The 22900-nt window shown below is 39.2% G+C and overlaps 1 protein-coding gene across 2 annotated transcripts; it reads right to left on the minus strand.

The window, feature by feature from the left end:
* Positions 1 to 8232: 8232 nt before the first annotated feature.
* LOC127635604 (spindlin-Z) lies at positions 8233 to 22383 on the minus strand. Of its 2 annotated transcripts, none has more exons than XM_052115749.1 (6): positions 22235 to 22383; positions 17192 to 17526; positions 16244 to 16292; positions 15798 to 16051; positions 14778 to 15011; positions 8233 to 13313 (listed from the first exon to the last, which is right to left on the minus strand). In XM_052115749.1, the coding sequence occupies exons 2-6, from the start codon at positions 17241 to 17243 to the stop codon at positions 13114 to 13116; spliced, it is 789 nt and encodes a 262-aa protein (XP_051971709.1). In that variant the 5' UTR covers positions 17244 to 17526; positions 22235 to 22383; the 3' UTR covers positions 8233 to 13113. The 2 variants fall into 2 exon arrangements, with proteins under 2 accessions (XP_051971709.1, XP_051971708.1); XM_052115748.1 differs by lacking the exon at positions 22235 to 22383 and adding an exon at positions 19760 to 19905.
* Positions 22384 to 22900: the final 517 nt, after the last annotated feature.

Raw genomic sequence — 22900 nt, forward strand, 5'->3', positions numbered from 1 at the left:
CGAGTGCTTTAATGAGTCACAGTGGACTAGGAACCGTATCAGCAGAACAAGCAAACATCTGCGATTCTTCAAGTGACAAACTCAGAATGAGCTTTATTGCCACATTGTACACAAGTAATTTGTTTTGGTGATAGGACAAACAAGTGCACATAGAACATTACAGGTGAGACAGAATATAAAACTAGATAGATATACACTCACCTAAAGGATTATTAGGAACACCTGTTCAATTTCTCATTAATGCAATTATCTAATCAACCAATCACATGGCAGTTGCTTCAATGCATTTAGGGGTGTGGTCCTGGTCAAGACAATCTCCTGAACTCCAAACTGAATGTCAGAATGGGAAAGAAAGGTGATTTAAGCAATTTTGAGCGTGGCATGGTTGTTGGTGCCAGACGGGCCGGTCTGAGTATTTCACAATCTGCTCAGTTACTGGGATTTTCACGCACAACCATTTCTAGGGTTTACAAAGAATGGTGTGAAAAGGAAAAACATCCAGTATGCGGCAGTCCTGTGGGCTGAAAATGCCTTGTTGATGCTAGAGGTCAGAGGAGAATGGGCCGACTGATTCAAGCTGATAGAAGAGCAACTTTGCCTGAAATAACCACTCGTTACAACCGAGGTATGCAGCAAAGCATTTGTGAAGCCACAACACGCACAACCTTGAGGCGGATGGGCTACAACAGCAGAAGACCCCACCGGGTACCCATCCTCTGATGGCTACTTCCAGCAGGATAATGCACCATGTCACAAAGCTCGAATCATTTCAAATTGGTTTCTTGAACATGACAATGAGTTCACTGTACTAAAATGGCCCCCACAGTCACCAGATCTCAACCCAATAGAGCATCTTTGGGATGTGGTGGAACGGGAGCTTCGTGCCCTGGATGTGCATCCCACAAATCTCCATCAACTGCAAGATGCTATCCTATCAATATGGGCCAACATTTCTAAAGAATGCTTTCAGCACCTTGTTGAATCAATGCCACGTAGAATTAAGGCAGTTCTGAAGGCAAAAGGGGGTCAAACACAGTATTAGTATGTGTTCCTAATAATCCTTTAGGTGAGTGTACAAATCATAGTACATATAACAGAATGGCGTATTTACATGTGCAAGTGCTAATGTATGTGCAAGGTAGGGGTATGTACAGTTACATAAAGTGATTGTTTTCACAGTAGGGCAAACATGCACTACTGTGGTCACAAACAGCTAGATCATCAAAATAAAATAAATACAAAAAATACATAAAGAAAATAATATTTGCATCAAAACATCACTATGATCAAGGACATAATCCATCAATAGATTAAAGTCTCTTCCCAATATTATATCATGAGGGGTGCCAGCAGCTTGCAACATCCCTTCCAGATCTATAAAAAAGCCCTGATCATCAGCATTAGGTGCGTAAATATTAGCCAAAATCAGCCTTTGCCCCTGAATTTCAGCTAATAGAATAATGACTCTTCTTAATTTATCATTAGCATTAATCTGTTTAAGAAATTTGAATTGAAGAGGTTTACTTATCAATGTAATGACTCCCCTGCTTTTACTTGAGCCAGCACTGAAGGAAACATGTCCACCCCATATCTTCCCAAATCTTCCTGCGGGGAAAGAGGAGTTTCTTGAAAAAACACAATATCATATTTCAATTATTATGTCAAATGCATATTAACGTTTGACATAATAATTGATATAATAGAAAAAATAAATTGTGTGTCAAAAACTAAATTATAAAGGCCATATTTCAGTGTTAGTGCAACAATAAAACCCCAAACATTCCACCGAACCAAACAAACAGAAAAAAGAAAAATGTGCGCAATAACCCCACGCACGATAGTGCCAACCGGCGTCGATCCCTCTAAACTCAGAGTCTATGTACGCCTACGAGAGCCCCCGGGACAACTTAGTCCGGTGCTTCTGCACAAATTCTGTGAGGCAAAATGACATAACGGGAAATGCTTTGTAAAGCAAACTCCAGCCAATAGAAGGCACAAGCATTAATAACAAGAAGATTCATCACCAGCTGTACCGAAGGTATGTTCCTCCACAAAACAAACTCCAGCCGCACCATGATTTCCTCAGTCCAAGAACTCTATAAAAGACATCGCTTGTTGCGGGATGTGGCAGGGCGGAGGGCGGGGCCGGGTCGTGATCATACACACCCAGTCCCTTATCAGGCTAATCAAGCCTCCGAGAGGGATAAAGGTTGACTGCGGAGGATTGTGCGGGAGAGAGATAGTTTACGGACATGTCCTCCGGCATGACGTACATCCCCCCCTCTTTCCCTGGGGAGGGGCGAGAACCGGCTTGGTACAAATAATAGTTTAATATAAAACTTAAAACAGAAGACACAAACACACATGACGGACATGTCAAGACTATCTCTCTCTCCGCACAATCCTCCGCAGTCGGCCTTTATCCCTCTCGGAGGCTTGATTAGCCTCATAAGGGACCGGGTGTGTATAATCACGACCCAGCCCTGCCCTCCGCCCTGCCACATTGGCATGTAGATATTTTGTGGTCATCCTTATCACTAGCCGGAAACGTCAGTGTAAAAGCGATCTTCCGTCAATGCAAAAGTTTCTTGACGGAGTGTTATTCCACAAAACAAACTCCAGCCGCTAAGTGGAACCAACACAAAAAGAAACAAAAATGGCGCCCAGCTTCCTCAGACAGCCAAGAGGAAGTACAGCAAGTCAATCCAATCACATGAGAAACACAATAAGGCTTACTCACTCCAATGTTTTTATGAAGGACAGTGCTTGCTTGGGGCATAAAAATACTTTGTGGCCATCCTTAGTATTTATACTCAGTTTGGCCGGAAACATCAGTGCAAAAGCGATCTTCCGTTGATGTAAAATTTTCTTGCATTCCTTGAATCGATCACATTTCTCTCGTCGAATTCGCAAAGTCTGGGAACAAGAAAATTTTGCGATTCTTCCAAGAAAGCTTTCGTTTGCTCCACACGTAGCATAACACAAGATCTTTATCGGATGATCTCAGGAATTAGGCCAGGATTGATCGAATCCTGTCTCCCTCAGCCGATCTGCGATCCGGGACTCTGTGAGCTTACTCGATTTCCAGCTTATGGCCTGTTATGTCGAGCAGACTCGGGAATCTCTGCCCTCCTCATCCTCAGGAATTCCAACAATTCGAATGTTATTCCTGCGGCTCCTATTCTCAAGATCTTCAAGTTTTTCAAGAATGTGTTACAAATCAACTTTGTTCGCGAGTGGATTATCAGATAATTCCCTCTCCGATGACTCCAGTTAATCGATCCCCTTCTCAACATCTGGAACTCTTGTAACCAACTCAGAGAATTTTGTTTCCATCGGCGTAATCTTAAGACGTATTGCAGAGAGAAATTCTAAATTCTAAACAAGCTCTCCTATAAAGCACATTTAAAAACAACCATGGTTGACCAAAGTGCGGTACAAGGTAAATGGGTATTGCAGGAAAATAAAACGTAAAAAGTAGATAAAAATACAATATAAGAAGATAAAACAGGTCACAATAATTAAAGAGTTTTGAAAGCCAAAGAGAATAAATATGACTTTAGAGCAGACTTGAAGGTTGAAATTGAGGAAGCTGATCTAATATGTAGAGGTACTTTACATTTATGCATTTGGCAGACGCTTTTATCCAAAGCGACTTACAGTGCACTTATTACAGGGACAATCCCCCCGGAGCAACCTGGAGTTAAGTGACTTGCTCAAGGACACAATGGTGGTGGCTGTGGGGATCAAACCAGCAACCTTCTGTTTACCAGTTATGTGCTTTAGCCCACTACGCCAGCACCAGTACCTAGACATTTGCTAATGACCAGCAACATGGCAGGACCATCAGTGTAAATAATTAGTTTAAGGAAAGTAGGCGGAATAACATCCTGGGTACATATTGTTGGTTTTATGTGACCAACAATTTCCCTACATAAGCCCAAGTCAATAGTCTCAGACCAAGTGAGTCATCTGAGATCTTAAAGTTGTAATCTTCTCTATAAAAAAAACTTTCTAAAATGTTCAGAGAGAGACAGAAGGCTCAAAAAGGATGCAGCTTTCTGAAACATGTTGTAGGAGTTATTTAAGATTTTATATGAAACCTGCAGCCAGTCCTTTTTCCATTTTTCCATTTATGTTCAGCGAGTCTGCAAGCCTGTCCGAATGAGCGTGTAGTATCATTATGCCAGGGTACTGGCACGGGGTTATGATTTTTTAAACCTTAAGGGCGCAATAGAGTTCATGATATCGTCACAGGTGAAATGTTCATCTGCATCCATATTATGCAGAGTAGAGTCCATTTCCAGAGATTTGCATACTTCCTGAGAAGTAGTTGAAAACTCTTCTCTGGAGCATGGAGTGAGAGAGCGGGATAGACGTGCCAGTGATGGATTTTTCAGGGTTCGGCCAGCAAAGGGAACAGAGAAAAGCACAGGCCTGTGGTCAGAGAAGGTTTCACAGCTGATTTCTATTTCAGAGATTGAAAAACCACGAGTTAAATTTAAATCCAATGTGTGACATTGAGTGTGTTTGAGACCAGGTACCCATTGAGCAAAGTCAAATGACTCAATTAGATTAAGAAAGTCAGTAGTGTATGATTTGGAGGCTCAACATACATGAATGTTGAAATCACCCAAGAGCAATATTTTTTCATGCCTGGTAACTAAATCCCCTATAAATACAGCAAACTCACTTAGAAAGTCCTTGCTTTGGTGAGGTGGACGATATATTAGAGTTATAACAATGGGGTTTACTAAGAAAATTGGAAGATTTGCACCTCACAACTGTGATATATGCCTATAGGTAAAGGTTGACAATGAAAAGTGTCTTTAAAAGCAGTCACAAGACCTCCATGTCCAGACAAACATGGGGAGTTTAAGAAATTACAACCATGAGGCACCAATTCCGAAAAAGGTAATAGCGTCTGCCAAATGCATAAATGTAAATGTAAATAATAGGGTGCAGCCATCAATGTAAACCATCCAGTGAACGCTGACCAGGACTGAGTCGATGGACGAACCCAGATCTCACTCTGGAGACATACAGGTCTTGGAGGGTGGGTAAGGGGGCACCAATAATCCTCTCATATTTCTCCTGAAGTCCACTATCATCTCCACTGTTTTGAGTGTGTTCAGCTCAAGGTTGTTGTGACTACACCAGACAGCCAGCTGATTAACCTCCCATCTGTATGCAGACTTGTCACCATCGCGGATGAGGCCGATGACTGTGGTGCTGTCTGCAAACTTCAGGAGCTTGACAGTGGGGTCTTTTGCAGTGTAGTCATTCATGTACAGGTAGAAGAGCAGTGGAGAGAGAACGCATCCCTGAGGAGCACCAGTGCTAATAATGAGGGTCCCGGATGTGAGTTTCCCCAGTCTAACTAGCTGCTGCCTATCTGTCAGAAAGATGGTGATCCATCGACAGATTGAGGTGGGCACAGAGAGCTGGTGGTATTGAAGGCCACAAATAAGAACCATTTACATTTATGCATTTGGCAGACGCTTTTATCCAAAGTGACATAAAGGGCCCTTATTACATGGACAATCCCCCCCCCGGAGCAACCTGGAGTTAAGTGCCTTGCTCAAGGACACAATGGTGGTGGCTGTGGGGATCGAACCAGCAACCTTCTGATAAACAGTTTACCAGTTATGTGGTTTAGACAACTACACCACCACCAATCCTTGCATAAGTCCCAGGTCTGTCAAAGTATTGCAGGATATAATGCAGTCCCATATTGACAGCATCATCCACAGACCGGTTTGCTCAGTAAGCAAACTAAAGGGGGGCCAGCTGGGGTCCAGTGATGTCCTTCAGGTAGGCCAAAACCAGTCTGCCAAACGACTTCATGACCACAGACATGAGGGGTTTTTGGGGACTGGAATAGTGGTGGAGTCTTTGAAGCAGCAGGGAACTTCACACTGTTCCAGTGATCCATTGAAGATCAGTGTGAAGATGGGGGCCAGTTGGTCAGCGCAGTCTGGTAAAACACCATCTGGGCCTGAAGCTTTCATAGACTTTTGTTTCTGAAAGATCTGGCCCACATCCTCCTCACAGATCATAAGTGCAGATTGAGTAGCAGGAAGGGGGGAGGGGGGTTCCAGGAGGTGTTGGTGTGCGTGTGAAGTGAAGATCAGAGCGGGGGAGGGGTGTAAGACTGGGCTTTTCAAACATGCAGTAAAACCCATTCAGTTCGTCAGCCATTAGTAGAGTGAGGGGGAGGTTTCTTGTACTTGGTGATGCTTTTCAGGCCTTTCCACACAGATGCAGGGTCGTTGGCTGAAAATTGGTGTTTCATATTAGCTTCTTTTAGCCACTCTAATTTCCTTAGTAAGTGTGTTCCAGGCCTGGTTGTCTGAATGTTCCTGTAAACCGTGGTTTATCATTATTGAATGATACAAATGTCCTAGTAGGGATGCACATGTCCTCACAGAAACTGATATATGATGTAACAGTATCTGTGGGCTTGTCCAGGTCAGTGGCTGCAGCCTCAAATACACTACAATCAGTGCAGTCAAAGGAGGCTTGTAGTTCCAGCTCTGCATCATTGGTTGCTCTTTACAGCCCTTAATACAGCTTTAGCTGATTTTAGTTTCTGCTTGTAGGTCGGGAGAAGTTGAACCAGATAGTGATATACATGAAAGAATGAGGGGAAGCTCATATTATAGGTCTACTAAATGCCACCATTCATCTTAAGTTGATACATTTTTTGCCTTCACTAGTTCATATTAAATGGTCGTACAATGTAACATGATTTTAATAATAATGATAGAATGATGCACAAAATATTGATTAAATTTTTTCAGATGAAGTACAGCATTTCCCAATTTATTTGTCAGGGTGTTTAAAATAAATAAACAAATAACTGTATACACTTAAAACTCACAAAGAGCTATTTCTGCCAAATGCATAAATTCAAAGCATGACAAGAAAAATAATATTCATTATACAGATGTAAATCACATTTGAAGCTTTTATTAATCTCAATGACTTTTCCAGGCCAAGAAACCACCATTTTAAAATTCCCTAATTTTTCCTGGAATGCCTTGACGATGCAATAAAATGTCAGACACATGCATTATACCAGCAAGCATTGCATATCCTCTAAGAGAGCATGCAATAAACCTCTTACAAGGGGCAAGTTGAAAGCTACAAAGAAAGGTTACTGTGACACTAAACAACATTGCAGATGCACAGCTGAGCAGCATGCAACAACAGCACAGTTTCATGCACAATGATTGCATGCATTAAAATGCAAAGTCAACTCACTTTTTGTATGGATCCGTCCAGGGCAGAGCCAGCCAGTCCCCGTGCATGTTATGGCAATACTCCACCTTGTCTTCTTCAGTGGATTTATCAGAGGATAAAAACACGATTTCAAACTGCGTGGGAAGATCAAAATCACACAGCAAAGGTGTGAAGTCTCGACATAATCAGGACGAAAAATACAGGCCAACTACTTTATTTCTGAGAGCTTCTACTGGATCGACCAGATCTCCCTCTTTGTTCACGAGAGTTCGTCTAGAAGACACTTCAACCATAGCTGTAGATCTGACAGGTGCGCGTCCAGCTCACCTGCGCTCTCAAAGTTCGCTCTGAGTTTCCTAAGGACCTGTTATAGTACAACTAGGGGTTTAAGAGGCTAAATACCTGTTGAAGCACCGCTTGTGTCTCACAAAGTCTTTAGTTCGTTTAACATATGAACAAGCACTTCTGCGCACTGATTATGTCGATCTCAGGCACTCTAGTAAGCAATTACACACGCTAATGTACAAATCGTTTCCTACTACAGTGAGGTTGTCTCATTAATATTAATGACGTAGCGAGACGTCCGCCCGCTGATTTGCTGATAGCGGCTGAAAGGCAGACGTTGGTATGCGGGGGCGAATCAGTTGGCTTGGCTTATGAATATTAATTCTAAATCTACCGTACACTACGGGAATGTCACCAAGCAACGCCAGCATGATACATTAATATTCATGAGCGAAAACGTCGTCATTGTGGGATTAATAAATTCGCTGCAGGAATAATTGAAGTGCAACGTCCAAGTGATTGACAGTAAACCAGTTGTACATAGCAATGGGAATACCATTTTTTTAATTCTTCAAATTTCTTTGAATCTCTAATTTACAATATTTTATGTACAATATATTTACGGAAAATGTTCATATAAATGATATGAGATAAATATCCAGATATTCACATATTAAGCAGACAGTCAGACACAAGTTCACATTAAGTTTTTTTTTAATCTTATAGGGATAGACTTACATAATAATTATAAAAATTACTTGGTGAATTAAGCAACAGGGTTTTAAAACGTGTTTATACTCAAATGAAAATAAAATGAATTATCTACATGTTAAAAAAAAAAAGGAAGAAAAATAACAGATTCGGTCCAATAGAAGCCATTTATCTATACGTGAAAGAACATGAAATTTGAACTATACATGTATCTGCAACAATCATCAAATTGCACGGCATTTTTGTCTATTCTTTTCTTTTACATTTTTTATATAAGTTATTAAAGCAACAGCATCTTAAAGGGACCATACGTTCATTCTCTCCCCATACATAAGTGTGCATTGAGGACAACATCCGTCATTTCATTCTATATCTACAAGGTTGAATTAGATATGTGATATTTCACACATGCACACATTAACCCACTCTAACATATAGATTTGTATTGTATTTTGTCCCAATCATGTAAGGCCTATTTCTTCGTTTAATATGGCACTCTTCATAGAAACAAAGCGATTTGTCTTGTAGCAGAACGGTTGTACTGTGTCCGAAAGGATATGATCCCTAAAATGCTGTTTAACACTGGCACCTTGACTTCCAATTGGCACGCCAACACAATCACCAGTGCATTTGACCTTTAAGAGCATAGCAGAAAATAAAATACTTAGTTTAAAGTTTGTTTGTTTCAGAAATGTATTCAAAACCAGAACAAAAACGTCACAAGTAGCAACACAAACGTAAGCTTTTCATTTAGGAAACAAATCGGCGAAATTAAAAAGACAGGTACACATGCGTCACACTAGCGTACGATAACAACTCTACTCGTATCATGCAAAAAGAACGGTCTAGTTTTCTTTTCCCCACGTTGACCTAACATCAAACACAGTACAATACTACAGTAGCTACATGTAAAAGGCCAATCCCTTGAATACGTCTTTTCTAAGGGTGACCATTTGCATATTGACACGTCCGATTTCAATTTCGAATAAGACACAATCCTACCAGAGGAGACTTGGTAAGTACACATAGCTGCAGTGACGGCGCACACCGTAGTTAGAGACCCGTACGTCTCTTAATAGCGACCCAGCTCTCGTTTTAAACGTAAAAGTGGAACAACAGTCCCAAGCTGCAGGTTTACATCTGCGTTAAGGTCACCACACTCAATGCTTTTTTTGGGAAGCTGAGCAGGTCATCTGTTTTAAGGTTTCATGGTCGAATACTTGGAGAATCACAAACATCTCCAAGATAAATCTGAAGAGTTCAGTGAATATTAAGCGCAAACAGAACGCGCATAATTGAGTAAATCTCTACGTCAAAATCAAAATACAAACATAAAATAGTTTGCTTGTGAACATGAGAAAATTAGGTCTATATTTAGTTGTTTTACTATTTTTAATTAAGCAAATTCACTTAATGTAGTGTGAAAATTAATGATAATCTCAATACTGTTGTGAAACAATATTTCACTTGTTAATAATATTTTATATATGATGGTATTCTTTGTTTTAATGCCTCTAATTTATGCTAATCTAACATAAAAAGTATTCTTACATTGTAAAAATGACAATTTGAAAATCTAAATGTTCGGAGGCATTAGGGACAGTTAATACTTTAGAAAATCGAGAATTATTTATTTATTTATTTTTGTATTACAATGGAATTTGGTGGGAAAATGCATCTAAGAGTCATACAAATAATGCCAAAAAGCAGAATTTTTAAAAAACGAATTAATGCAAAAATTAAGATGATTTTATATGACAATTAAGCACATTTCACCCACAATTCTCAGTAGCGTAATGTCATGTAAAATCATTTTCTCAATACTGTAGTTAAAAAAAAGCTATATTTAAATTGCAGTGTTTATATATCATGTGGATGTATTGCCTCTAATAGATGCTTTATGCTCTAATAATAATTTAAAATAGTTTTTGAATAATGATACTTTGAAAAACCATCCAATTAAATGTCCTGAAGCATTATGGGCCATTATTTATTCATTTTGTATTTTGAAAATGAGCAATGCATTATAATGTCATAAAAAAAAAAAAACCATAATGGTACTAAAAATAAGCTTCAGAAAATTAAACCATTTCTATTTTTAGGATCATTAAGATGTTTTTGCATTGTGACATTTTCATGACAATTAAGCACAAATTCTCAGTCGCCTAATGCAATGTGAAAGAATGATATTCTCAATATTGTACATAAGAAAAAAACATTTTAATTGAAAAAAGCATTTATAAATCATGTTAGTATTTAATGTGTTAAGTCAATTGCCTCATTTATGCTGATTAAATAATAATAATTATTATCTTAATGAATCACCATTAGGACAAATTACCTTGAAAATCTCTGGACACATTATGCACCGTACATTTTGTCATTTTGTTTTCATTTCAGAATTAAGAAATAAGTAGTAATTGCAAATTGGGGGAGAAATGCACTTAATAGTCATTCAAATACAAATGAACTTACTGGTCCTAAACATAGACCTCATTTTCTTAATGGAAAAAAATCATATATTGATTTCTTTTGATTTTAGAGCGGAATAGGAGATTTCTGAGCGAGAGTCACACTGCTGTTGTTGTGCATTAAATGCTAAACACAGCGGCTCTGTGTGACCTGTTCAGCTGAGGACAACAGAGAAGTGTTGCGTGTTGTATGCACAAAAAACAGGTTTTAAAACAGGAACACTGGAACCGACAGCAGAACACGCAGGAATAATGAAAAGCACATGTAGCTGCAAGGCTATCTTCAAACATAGTAACGTTCCTCAGAGGCCTTCCAGTCATTCTGTATGAGTCTATTGGGAACACACACACACACACACACACACACACACACACACACACACACACACACACACACACACACACACACACACACACACACACACACACACACACACACACACACACACACACACACACACACACTCACTCACTCACACACACACACACACTCACTAACTCATGCACGCACACACTCACTTACTCACACACACACACACGCACACACACTCACTTACTCACACGCATGCACGCACACTTACACACACACACACACACACTCACTAACTAACTCTCACACGCAGGCACACACTCACACTCACGCACGCACGCACACACACTTACTCACACACACTCACACTCACTCACACACACGCACGCACGCACACACTCACTCACTCACTCACACGCACGCACACACACTCACTCACTCACACGCATGCTAGCACACACACACTCACTCACTACACGCACGCACGCACACACTCACACTAACTCACGCACACACACACTTACTCACGCACGCACACACACACACACACACTCACTAACTCACGCTCACACACACACACGTACACACACTCACTTGTGCGCACACACACACGAGCGCACTCAATCACTCGTGCGCGTGCACTCACTCGCTCTCTCTCTCTCTCTCGCGCACGCACTCTCTCACACAGGAACCCAATGAAAGTTAATACTGAGGCACAAATGTTTTAGGCTCTCAGAGAGTCATAATCGAGAATACGAGACAAAAGAAATCTCCCAAAGGCTGATAAAAAAATCAATAATTATAATCTAACAGTCACTTAAGACGAAAATGGGGTGCACAGTTCGCAAAGAAATTCCTGAACACTTTTTCTGTTATTGCATCAACATTTTCCAACCTGTTCGAGATCAAACACTTTGTGCGACTGGCTTCTGTAACATCTCGAAATACTTTGGGAAATTTGCAAATGCAAAATGTCCTCACTATGCCATCTGATACATAGAGAGAGGGTACGCTTTTCGACATTTAATGAAACCCATAAAACAAATGTAAACTAAATAAAGCTAAAAAAAACATGAATATTAACGTTCCGTTACAATATACAGACATGACATTGCGTTGAAAAAAAGGGGGAGTTAAACAAGCGCTCAAATCTAAAATTTAGTGCTTATGATAATAAAAGCTGCATTAGCGTTTACTTGGTGGTGATATATATGTATAAAAAAATAGGGTGTAAAATAAAAAAATAAAAATTATACAAGACGCTGGGAATTCACTCCACAAATGCCTACATTGATGGTGGCGCCCGTGTGCGTAAATCTTTCTGGCGAGTTCAGGAAGACGGAGGGTAAACAAGGAATATCTGGCAACCGCAGTAAGTGCAACGGCATCAGCGCTGATGTCACTCTCTACCGCTATCTTCCCGCCCTCCGTCTCCTGGCGGTTTCGCACACATTACTGTAGCGTTTAAGACACCCCGAGCGGTCACGTTTTCTGCGAACCCCTTAAAATACTGCAGGATAAATGCTGCAATCCTTTTACTTTTTTCCTCCCAACACATCCAAAAACAATGATGAAGAAATAGGATTTTCAACTTGGGGCGATTCTCATTGCTGGACACCGTTAGCTTGTATTTCATAGCGTACAGAGAGACTTTTGGGTAACACATAACGCCGTAAGCCAAGTTAGAAATGAAACAGTCCAACAGATCTTCATATTCACGTCAGGAATCATCGATGCAACCCAGATGTTCCCGGGAATGTTGTTACTCTAATGGTCAACGGTCAGCCGATGAAAATGATGGTGTATCGTCATAATAATCACTGGCAACAACAGAAATGGGAAATGCTTGAGAAAACGTAGAAATTTAAAGCTACGTTTATGTTGGGCGATGTGATGTCCAGTTATCCGTTTATCCTACAACGATAAGAGACACTTGACGAGTGGTAATGCGAGATCCCACCGAAATATCCACCGTACCATTTCCAAAAATGTTACGAGAAATGTTCAGAGAAAACGTTTGGCAAAAAGTTTGTGGGTCACATGGTGCGTGAAATTCCTCCCCCTCTCCTCGACCCACGAGTGCGTCGCTGCCTACGATGTTTTCACCAGGTCATAGACGTAAATGTGAAAGTCGTCATCAAACTTGATGAAGTAGACGGAAGGCTTGGCCTCCACCTGATGGATAACCATACCAGTTCGTTTAGAGCCGTCCTCTTTGGCATACTCCACCTGCTTCCCGACGAGGCTGTCCACTACCTCTCCGGGCTCCCGCTCCGCTGGGGGCGAGTCGTCTGAAACACGCGGAAATGACAAATGTATCATTTTAAGAAAGGAATCATCATTTTAAAACAATTAAATCAATATAAGATCATTAATGAGCTATGCAAGAATTCAATCAACAAAATGAATTAATAGATAAGATCATTTAAAAAAATTATTAAAATTAATATAATTAATAAACATAACTAATAAAATACATTTTTACATTTTAAAACTTCAGATTAGTAATAAATTATAGTAGAATTAATACATTAATATAATAAGATAATTTAAGGTTATTAATAAACATAATAAAATTAAATTTCGATAAGTAGCAAAGTATCCAAATTAATTAATATGTAGTAATAAACTAAATTAAATGTATAAGTTCAGATAATAAATAACATTAAAACATTAAACAAACATAAAACAACATGAGAATTAATACAAAACATTTAATAAAATTAAATAAGATAATTTAAGTGTAAAAAACAATAAATTATTTAAGATAATTAATAAATTATTTAAGAAATAATAGATTAATAAAATTAATTATCTTAAAGTTATAGATAATTAATAAATTATAAAATAAATAATGTTAATTTCAGACAATAAAAAATATATATATATATATATATATATATATACACACAATTAACTAATAAGATAATTTAAGAATGAATAAAAAACACATTTAATCAACTTAAAATTATAAAAAAATTAATAAACAATGAATAACTTAAGATAATAAATTATATAAGAAATAAATTAATTAAGAATTTAATTAATAGAAAACAAACTTGACTGAATAAAAGAACTAATAAAAAACAGTTTATAAAGTTAATAACTTCAGATAATTAATAAGTTATAAAATAATTAATATGATAATTTGAGATATTTAAATATATATAAATACAATTAGCTAATAAGATCATTTAAGAATGAATAAAAAACACATTTAATAACATTAAATAAAATCATTTTAGAATATTAAACAATTAATAACTTCAGATAAAAAATTATATAAGAATTAAATTCATAACAAATTTAATTAATAAAACAAATATCATAAACTTTAAAAAAAGAGAATGAATAAAACCAGTTAATAAAATTAATAGCTACAAATAATTATTAATTTATATAAAAATGAATATGATAATTTCAGATAATTAAAAAAATATATAAAAATAAAGTGTGTTAATAAGATAATTTAAGAATTAATAAAATAATATATTTAATAAAATCAATAACTTCAGATAATAAATTATATAACTAATACAAATAAAATAACTAATCAAATTAATTCATATATAAGATAAGATAAAGCTTTTTGTCCCCCGGGTTTCCCTTTATCCATTTTAAAAGTCCTAAAAAGACCCAAACTTTCAAAAAAGCATTTGAAAACCAGAAAAAGACAAAAAGGTACAAGAGCTCATCTCATCAAATCATTACTTCATACATCAATTTAGATCAAAACAAACACTAAAGAAACGTACTTGAGTCTGGCATGATCCTCAGATCTCCGTCTTTGTAGTCATCGAGCAGCTGGTACATGTATAGCACCGGGTCTTTCTCGTATGTGATGTAAAACCATGTGTTCATGATGGGCGCTCGGGCCAGCACCATTCCCCTCCACTCGTTCTTAGTACCGTCCTCCGTCTCGAACATGTGCTCCACGGCTTTGCCGATCATGGTGTCGGCCAGGTGGGCGTCGCTGATGCGTGTTGACGCTGCGAGAGGCATGAGAAAGCAGGACACACTATGAGTGGCATCATTTACTGCAGTAAATCTGGGACCGCTGGAGTGTGGTGTCTGGTATTATGCCTAATGAGACGAAGTTTCTTTCATTTTTATTTTCACCCCAAATTGGGACACCCAATTCCCAATGCGCTCCAAGTCCTCATGGTGGCGTAGTGACTCCCCTCAATACGGGTGGCGGAGGTCGAAACTCAGTTGCCTCCGCGTCTGAGACCATCAAACTGCGCATCTTATTACGTGGCTTGTTGAGCGTGTTACCGTGGAGACGTAGCGCGCATGGAGGCTTCACGCTATTCTCCTCGGCATCCACACACAACTCACCACACGCCCCACCGAGAGCGAGAACCACATTATAGCGACCACGAGGAGGTTACCCCATGTGACTCTACCCACCCTAGCAACCGGGCCAATTTGGTTGCTAAGGAGACCTGACTGGAGTCACTCAGCTATTTTAAGTATTTTAATTCAGTGCAATGTTTAGATAATATTTATACATTTTTGGGTTGAATTTTCCATCAAAACCAGAGACAAAAAGTAATTACGTGTCAGTCTCATGGCCTAGTGGTAAGTGTATGTGCTCCAGATACATTCAGCCTTGGTGCTTATGTTGGGAAACATCGGTTTGATATCAGCCCACATTGGGGTCCCCTCACTTTCCCCAAATATTTTCCTCTCTACTATGAAGAAAAGTGGCCAAAAGGTAAAAAAAAAAAAAAAACGAACAAATGTAAATAAGTCATTAGATGTTTTGGACATACCTAGTCTGTCAGGCAGGACTTCCAATCCTTGCACTCTCTCGTCTTTGTGCAGCTCCAGGCCGTAGACGCAGTCAAAACCGTCATATTTAATCAGGTAGAGCGATGGGTTGACGGGCACCTGGTCTAAAACGGTTCCTTTCCACTGTGACGCCGCTCCGCTGCCCTCTTTCCAGATGTGCTGGATACGACAGCCCACGATATTCCGTCTGGGCTGAGTAACGGCTTTAGTGGGCCCTACGCTGCTTTTGTGTTTCCTGTGTGAAGAGGTCAGACATTTCAGACATTAGCGATTAAGTGATGTCAATCTACTGTAACTGTGAGAGTGAATGTGCAATACATTTTTAGATTGTTATCTTTATGATATTATGAGTGTGCTATACTTCATTAAAACATCATAAATCCATGTTCACATTTGCAGGGCTTAAAACAAACCAACAAAAACTTACTTGTGAGAATTCTTTTTTTTCATCATATTTGCAGAGACACCAGGATGCCCTTCAACAACAGAAAAGACATATATTGTCAATTTAAAACGAACACTATAGAAGTCATAATCACATATTACATGGCTCGATTCTGATTGGTTAATGGCGCCATCTAGTGGTCTGATATTTCTGAGTAACAACCGCACATCCGGGTATTTGCGAGTCATCTTTCCTGCTTCTCGGATCACTGTACGATCTCTACGTAAATTTATAAAATAATTTCAACTCAAATCAATGTTTCATGTGCATTTATTTATATATTTGGCAAGTAGTTTTGCAATAAACTGTTTAATGAATCAGACTTACATTTTCTCAAAATAAACACCAACAGAACTCCGATGCAACTGGAGGTAGATTTCAGGACGCATCAATGTACACATGCATCTAGCGGAGGCTTTGAGCACCTCTGTTTGCGTTGCGTCATCTGCCAACATACCAATCTTAGGTCACTGTGTCAAATTAAACCTAACCTGTGTTGGGGCTTCGTTCAGGGGTGGGTTTGGTTATTAGCAATTACTATGATGATATATCCTTGGTGGTGGTGGGTGAAGAAGGTCCCCCTTCCTGCCCTGTAAGAGGTGTCTGGCAGTTGTCTTAGCATATTATCTGATGTTGCTGAACATTTGTTTATGTGCATTCACCAAGGATCCAATCACAGTGTGGCACATCTTCTTCCACACCGGCAGTTAGTGAGGTGCCCTGCTATAACTGGTCCCTGGAATGCCATCTTAGCTGATGTTTACCACACCGGCTAGTCAATTATGAAAATTGGTAGGTTTACACATCTCTAATTGAGAGGCGAGTAAAACAACATTTCTGTGGTAATCGACAGATGCCGTCAACTTTTATTGAACCCAGAATTACCTTTTTAGAGTAAAGTAGAAAAATAAGCAATGAAAACAGACATACCTGCATCAGCTCTGGATCTCTGGGCCGCGTTCTTCCCAAATGGGGTCTTCATTCATCTGTGATTGGGGGGGGCAGCCTGGCTGCCACACTAGGGTGAAAAAATATATTTGACTCTTTATGAATGAAAGAGTGTAAGGGGGGAAGGGGGATTGAAACCTAAAGGGGCCAATCCAAAAAAACTAAAAATGCTGGCATGTAATATCGTCCCTCTGATGCCCGTCGCTGTGGAATGTTTGGTGCTCAATACTGAGTGGGCACGACGGGTTGCGCCAGCCCACTCAGGGCTCTGGCAGCTGCGTTATGATCCAGACTTCTTTTGGAAGGGCTTCAGCAACCTACAAAACAAAGTACAAAAGCTTAAACGTTTGTGAATTGCTGTGGGAATGTAAATATATTCTGGTCATCTTTTAATTAGCCTTTTGACAAGTCTTTTCTCCACTGATTTCTTGTGTAGTGAAGTAGAGCACACGTTGAGCAGCCTACATGAGATATATTTCCAGAATATATTGCAGATTAACAGTCTAGTAATGACTAGCCTTGAACATTTCTTTTCAAATTGTAATAGTAATTTTTCACATTATTAATGTCCTGACTATACAGTGTGATCAGTCGAATGCCACTTTGGTGAATAAAAGTACCAATTTCTTTCCATAAGAGCAAAATATGTACATTATTCCAAACTTTTGGCTGCCACTGTGTATGTGTGTGTATATATATACACTCACCTAAAGGATTATTAGGAACACCTGTTCAATTTCTCATTAATGCAATTATCTAATCAACCAATCACATGGCAGTTGCTTCAATGCATTTAGGGGTGTGGTCCTGGTCAAGACAATCTCCTGAACTCCAAACTGAATGTCAGAATGGGAAAGAAAGGTGATTTAAGCAATTTTGAGCGTGGCATGGTTGTTGGTGCCAGACGGGCCGGTCTGAGTATTTCACAATCTGCTCAGTTACTGGGATTTTCACGCACAACCATTTCTAGGGTTTACAAAGAATGGTGTGAAAAGGAAAAACATCCAGTATGCGGCAGTCCTGTGGGCTGAAAATGCCTTGTTGATGCTAGAGGTCAGAGGAGAATGGGCCGACTGATTCAAGCTGACAGAAGAGCAACTTTGCCTGAAATAACCACTCGTTACAACCGAGGTATGCAGCAAAGCATTTGTGAAGCCACAACACGCACAACCTTGAGGCGGATGGGCTACAACAGCAGAAGACCCCACCGGGTACCACTCATCTCCACTACAAATAGGAAAAAGAGGCTACAATTTGCAAGAGCTCACCAAAATTGGACAGTTGAAGACTGGAAAAATGTTGCCTGGTCTGATGAGTCTCGATTTCTGTTGAGACATTCAGATGGCAGAGTCAGAATTTGGCGTAAACAGAATGAGAACATGGATCCATCATGCCTTGTTACCACTGTGCAGGCTGGTGGTGGTGGTGTAATGGTGTGGGGATGTTTTCTTGGCACACTTTAGGCCCCTTAGTGCCAATTGGGCATCGTTTAAATGCCACGGCCTACCTGAGCATTGTTTCTGACCATGTCCATCCCTTTATGGCCACCATGTACCCATCCTCTGATGGCTACTTCCAGCAGGATACTGCACCATGTCACAAAGCTCGAATCATTTCAAATTGGTTTCTTGAACATGACAGTGAGTTCACTGTACTAAAATGGCCCCCACAGTCACCAGATCTCAACCCAATAGAGCATCTTTGGGATGTGGTGGAACGGGAGCTTCGTGCCCTGGATGTGCATCCCACAAATCTCCATCAACTGCAAGATGCTATCCTATCAATATGGGCCAACATTTCTAAAGAATGCTTTCAGCACCTTGTTGAATCAATGCCACGTAGAATTAAGGCAGTTCTGAAGGCGAAAGGGGGTCAAACACAGTATGTGTTCCTAATAATCCTTTAGGTGAGTGTGTATATATATATATATATATATATACACACACATACATACACACACACACACACACACAATTTAAAAAAAAACTGACGAAGGTCTCAAGACCAAAACGTTGTATTAATTAAATTGTTAATTTGCAAGCAGCAATTTGCAGGATTTTGTTTATTGTTTATTTACTATGGTAAAAAATGTAGGATTACAATTAAACAAATAAGGGCAGAAAGTGTGTTTCATTGTCTTAAAAGATAATGTTACAATGCAAAAAATGTAACAGTCAAAATACTAAATATAGCCTCGACATGTTCCTGAAAGGGTTTAGTGACATTCATCCATTTGACTCGGCACAACATCGATCATGTTGCATTAAAGACCTGCACATGGATGATGGAACAATGTGTATGCGTTATCCATGCATAAGAAGCAAAAGTGCGGAGCTGGGTCAAATGTTGACTAGTGGCTTTAATGACGACAATGCTGCAATTAAAGAGTGAATTTACAGTTCAATGATGGACAAAGTTATTGAACTGCATTTCATAATGTAGCCTGAACAAAAATAAATCAAGAAAATGATGCAAAAGGAATAGCATAGTTTTGGAATTAAATGGCTACATCCAATATATTATAACTGCAGCTATATTTTGAAATCTTACAATGGCCAAGACCAACATGTGGGCTAGAGGTAGGCCGATGTATCAGCTTTACCGATTAAATGGTGCCGATAGTTGCTGTGGAGAAATGGGCAGAAGAGAGAGAATGTTAAGGATTGACACCTGTGGAAAATGATCTCTGACAGCTGTGTTAACAGTGAAAGCTGGAGGGAGATAAAAGGGGAGCGGAGCCACAGTGAAGGGAGAAGAGAGACCTAAAGCTGAAAACACTGTGGCGGCATGTTTACATTAATGGATATTTTGGGGATTTAGTTTGAACAATAAAATTAATCTGGGATTTTATTCATTTAGCACTCTGTCTGTTCCCGTCATAGTAAGAAAACAATAAGACATTTTTGTTGACATTCTGTAAATCAGTTTTAAAAACTATCAAACGGTTAATCGGTTATCGGCATTTCCCCAACACCTCAGTTATCAGTTTTGGCAAAATCCACTATCGGTCAACCTCTAAGCGTGGGCCATTTACAAAAAGACAAAACAACTCTATTTTTGACATAATTTCATCGAAGATTGCAAAAAATCAAAAAAACTGACCATATGATCCAGTTTTTTTCATATTTGCAGTGAATGTTCCACAAAAATCGATATTTATCAGAAAAGCCAATTAATCACTAAAAATAAATATTTGGCCATTTTGAGGTTATCAGCCAATAACTATGCCTGATTGGCCAATTAACAGAATGCTGCCTTGTGAAATGAATAAATATTGTAAAATGAAAATCTAAAATTTTCCCAAATCAATGTACTATGTACTACTTTTTGTGCTTATGAAATTGCATTACATATCAGCCAACCTGCTCTTTAGATATCGGCATCAGAACGGAAACAAAGTCTTAATAAAATACATCCATTTGCCATCGTCAGTCCTTAAACAGAACACAAACAAAGATTTTTAGAAGAATATTTCAGCTCCATACAGCACACGTCAATGGTGACCTGAACTCTGAAGGTCCGAAAATTACATAAATGCAGTATAAAAGAAATCTATAAGACTCCAGTGGTTTAATCCATGATATAAAAGGTGTGGGTGAGAAACAGATTCATATTTAAGTCCTTTTTTACTATACATTCTCCTCCCTGCCCATTAGGTGTTGGAAAGAGCACGAAGAATGTGAATCGCCAGAAATAAAAATTATTCTAGTAAAAACAGGGACTTAAATACGTATCCGTTTCTCACCCACACTTATCATATGGCTTCTGAATTCATGGATTAAACCACTGGAGTCGTATGGATTACTTTATGATGCTTTATGTGCTTTTTGGACCTTCATAAATATGGACACCATTCGCTTGCATTGTGAGGACCAACAGAGCTGAGATATTCTTCTAAAAATCTTTATTCGTGTTCTGCTGAAGAAAGAAAGTCACACACATGATACAATGATACAAATTTTGGGTGAACTATCCCTTTAAACCAGCCACATCGCTTTTTCCCCTCCTCTGTACTCTCTCCTTTACAAGCCTAATTGATCAATTAATCCTCCAGAGGTGCCCTACAGAAGTCTAAAGCAGACTGTCATGAAATACAAATCAACCACTGCCCCCCTCTAAACAAACCCCCTTGAGAATCATACATTTTACCATTCCTTGTGGAAATTCTGCAGACTTTCTCAATGCAAACACGAGACTAAACCAGACTGAATCGTGAATTCAAGACCTTACATTTCAAATGGGCCAGAACCTTCAACAATGCAGTGAGATCAGTTGTCCAGATTGGGTTTCAGTACTGCCATTAACAGACAAAATGACAAGAAGCACTGCTACTTGCGAACCTAAGTAAACATTCTACACCATATATACACATATATCACATTCAATCTAAAACTACATGCCTGAAAGGTGCATAAAATAATAATTTATGAATGGAAAAATGCACAATAGAGCGTTACAGACAGGCTAATACCCATTTCATCGCACACACACACTTTACTAAGCAAGTAAACTACCAAAACAAGGCTGCAGTGGACCACAAATCTGTGTTGTGTGAAAAATAGTCGCAATATGTCATTACAAAATTCCAATCTGTCAAGCTAACTGACCCAACATCGCTAAAAATCCCATTTAAACATCAAACATTACCCACAAATGCATCCAAATACCTTACTCTATATGTTAAGACTCCACATACATCATACAACATGGATATAATGCGCAAAAAGAGCTTAAAATGTGTAATTTGTGTGAGTAAACGCAGTGCAATAGCTCATAGCTCGGCGGCTCCATCCGCCATTTTGGCTCAAGCGCTTATTTACAATCCCGCAGCAGAAACAAAGGAAGCACAAGAAACACATTTTCATCACGACAACAGAACCGTCTGGACCCGCCGTCCTTACAGCTCGCCCCCAAACCCCCTTTCATCCCTCCTCTGCAGATCTGAGCTCAAATCTGTTCGCATTTCGCTTTTCTATTCAAGTACAATGCATAAATGTGGCTTTTGTGGCACGGATGCTCGCTTACCCCGGTATTACTTTAGAAATTCACGCATATTACGGCATAACAAATGTTTCCACACCAGCTCCGCCTCACTTGTCTGTTCAATGAGCGGCGTTTGATGAGCGCAGGCGGCCCCGAATGCGGCCGAACCGTTGCCCTCCCCTCCCCCGTTGCCACATAGTGCTCCGCTGACAGACGAGGCTGGCGCTGTGAAACGGGCTTTCCTGCCACATAGTGCGCCACTGATCGTCTCCCATCGTTTTTCCTCGGCTACTTACGGCATGACCGGGCGAGCGGGTGTGCGCATGCGCAAGCACTGCGACAAGACTTTAGGAGACTTGTCTGTTCTCTCAAAAAAAAAAAAAATCCCCTGGCAATGGACAGTTAAGTCAATTTAATGAGCTAGGTAGTGCTCTGCTGATATACTTTATATGAAAATGTGTTTATAAATTCATTGACAATAAACAACAAGGTCAATATGACTGGTTATGTCTAACAAAGCATGTTAATTTAAAACTAAAATGTAAAAATGTCTTTTGAAGATAAAAAAAAAAGTTGTTTAGCCGGATAACAATTCACCATGCTTTTTCCTACAGTTAAAATACATTAAAACATATGATTCAACATGCACGGTTTGTGTGCTATTTAATGAGTATACACTTTATTTGTGTTATAAACATATTTATTACA

The sequence above is a fragment of the Xyrauchen texanus genome, chromosome 43 (genome assembly GCF_025860055.1).
Source record: "Xyrauchen texanus isolate HMW12.3.18 chromosome 43, RBS_HiC_50CHRs, whole genome shotgun sequence".
NCBI lineage: Eukaryota > Metazoa > Chordata > Actinopteri > Cypriniformes > Catostomidae > Xyrauchen > Xyrauchen texanus.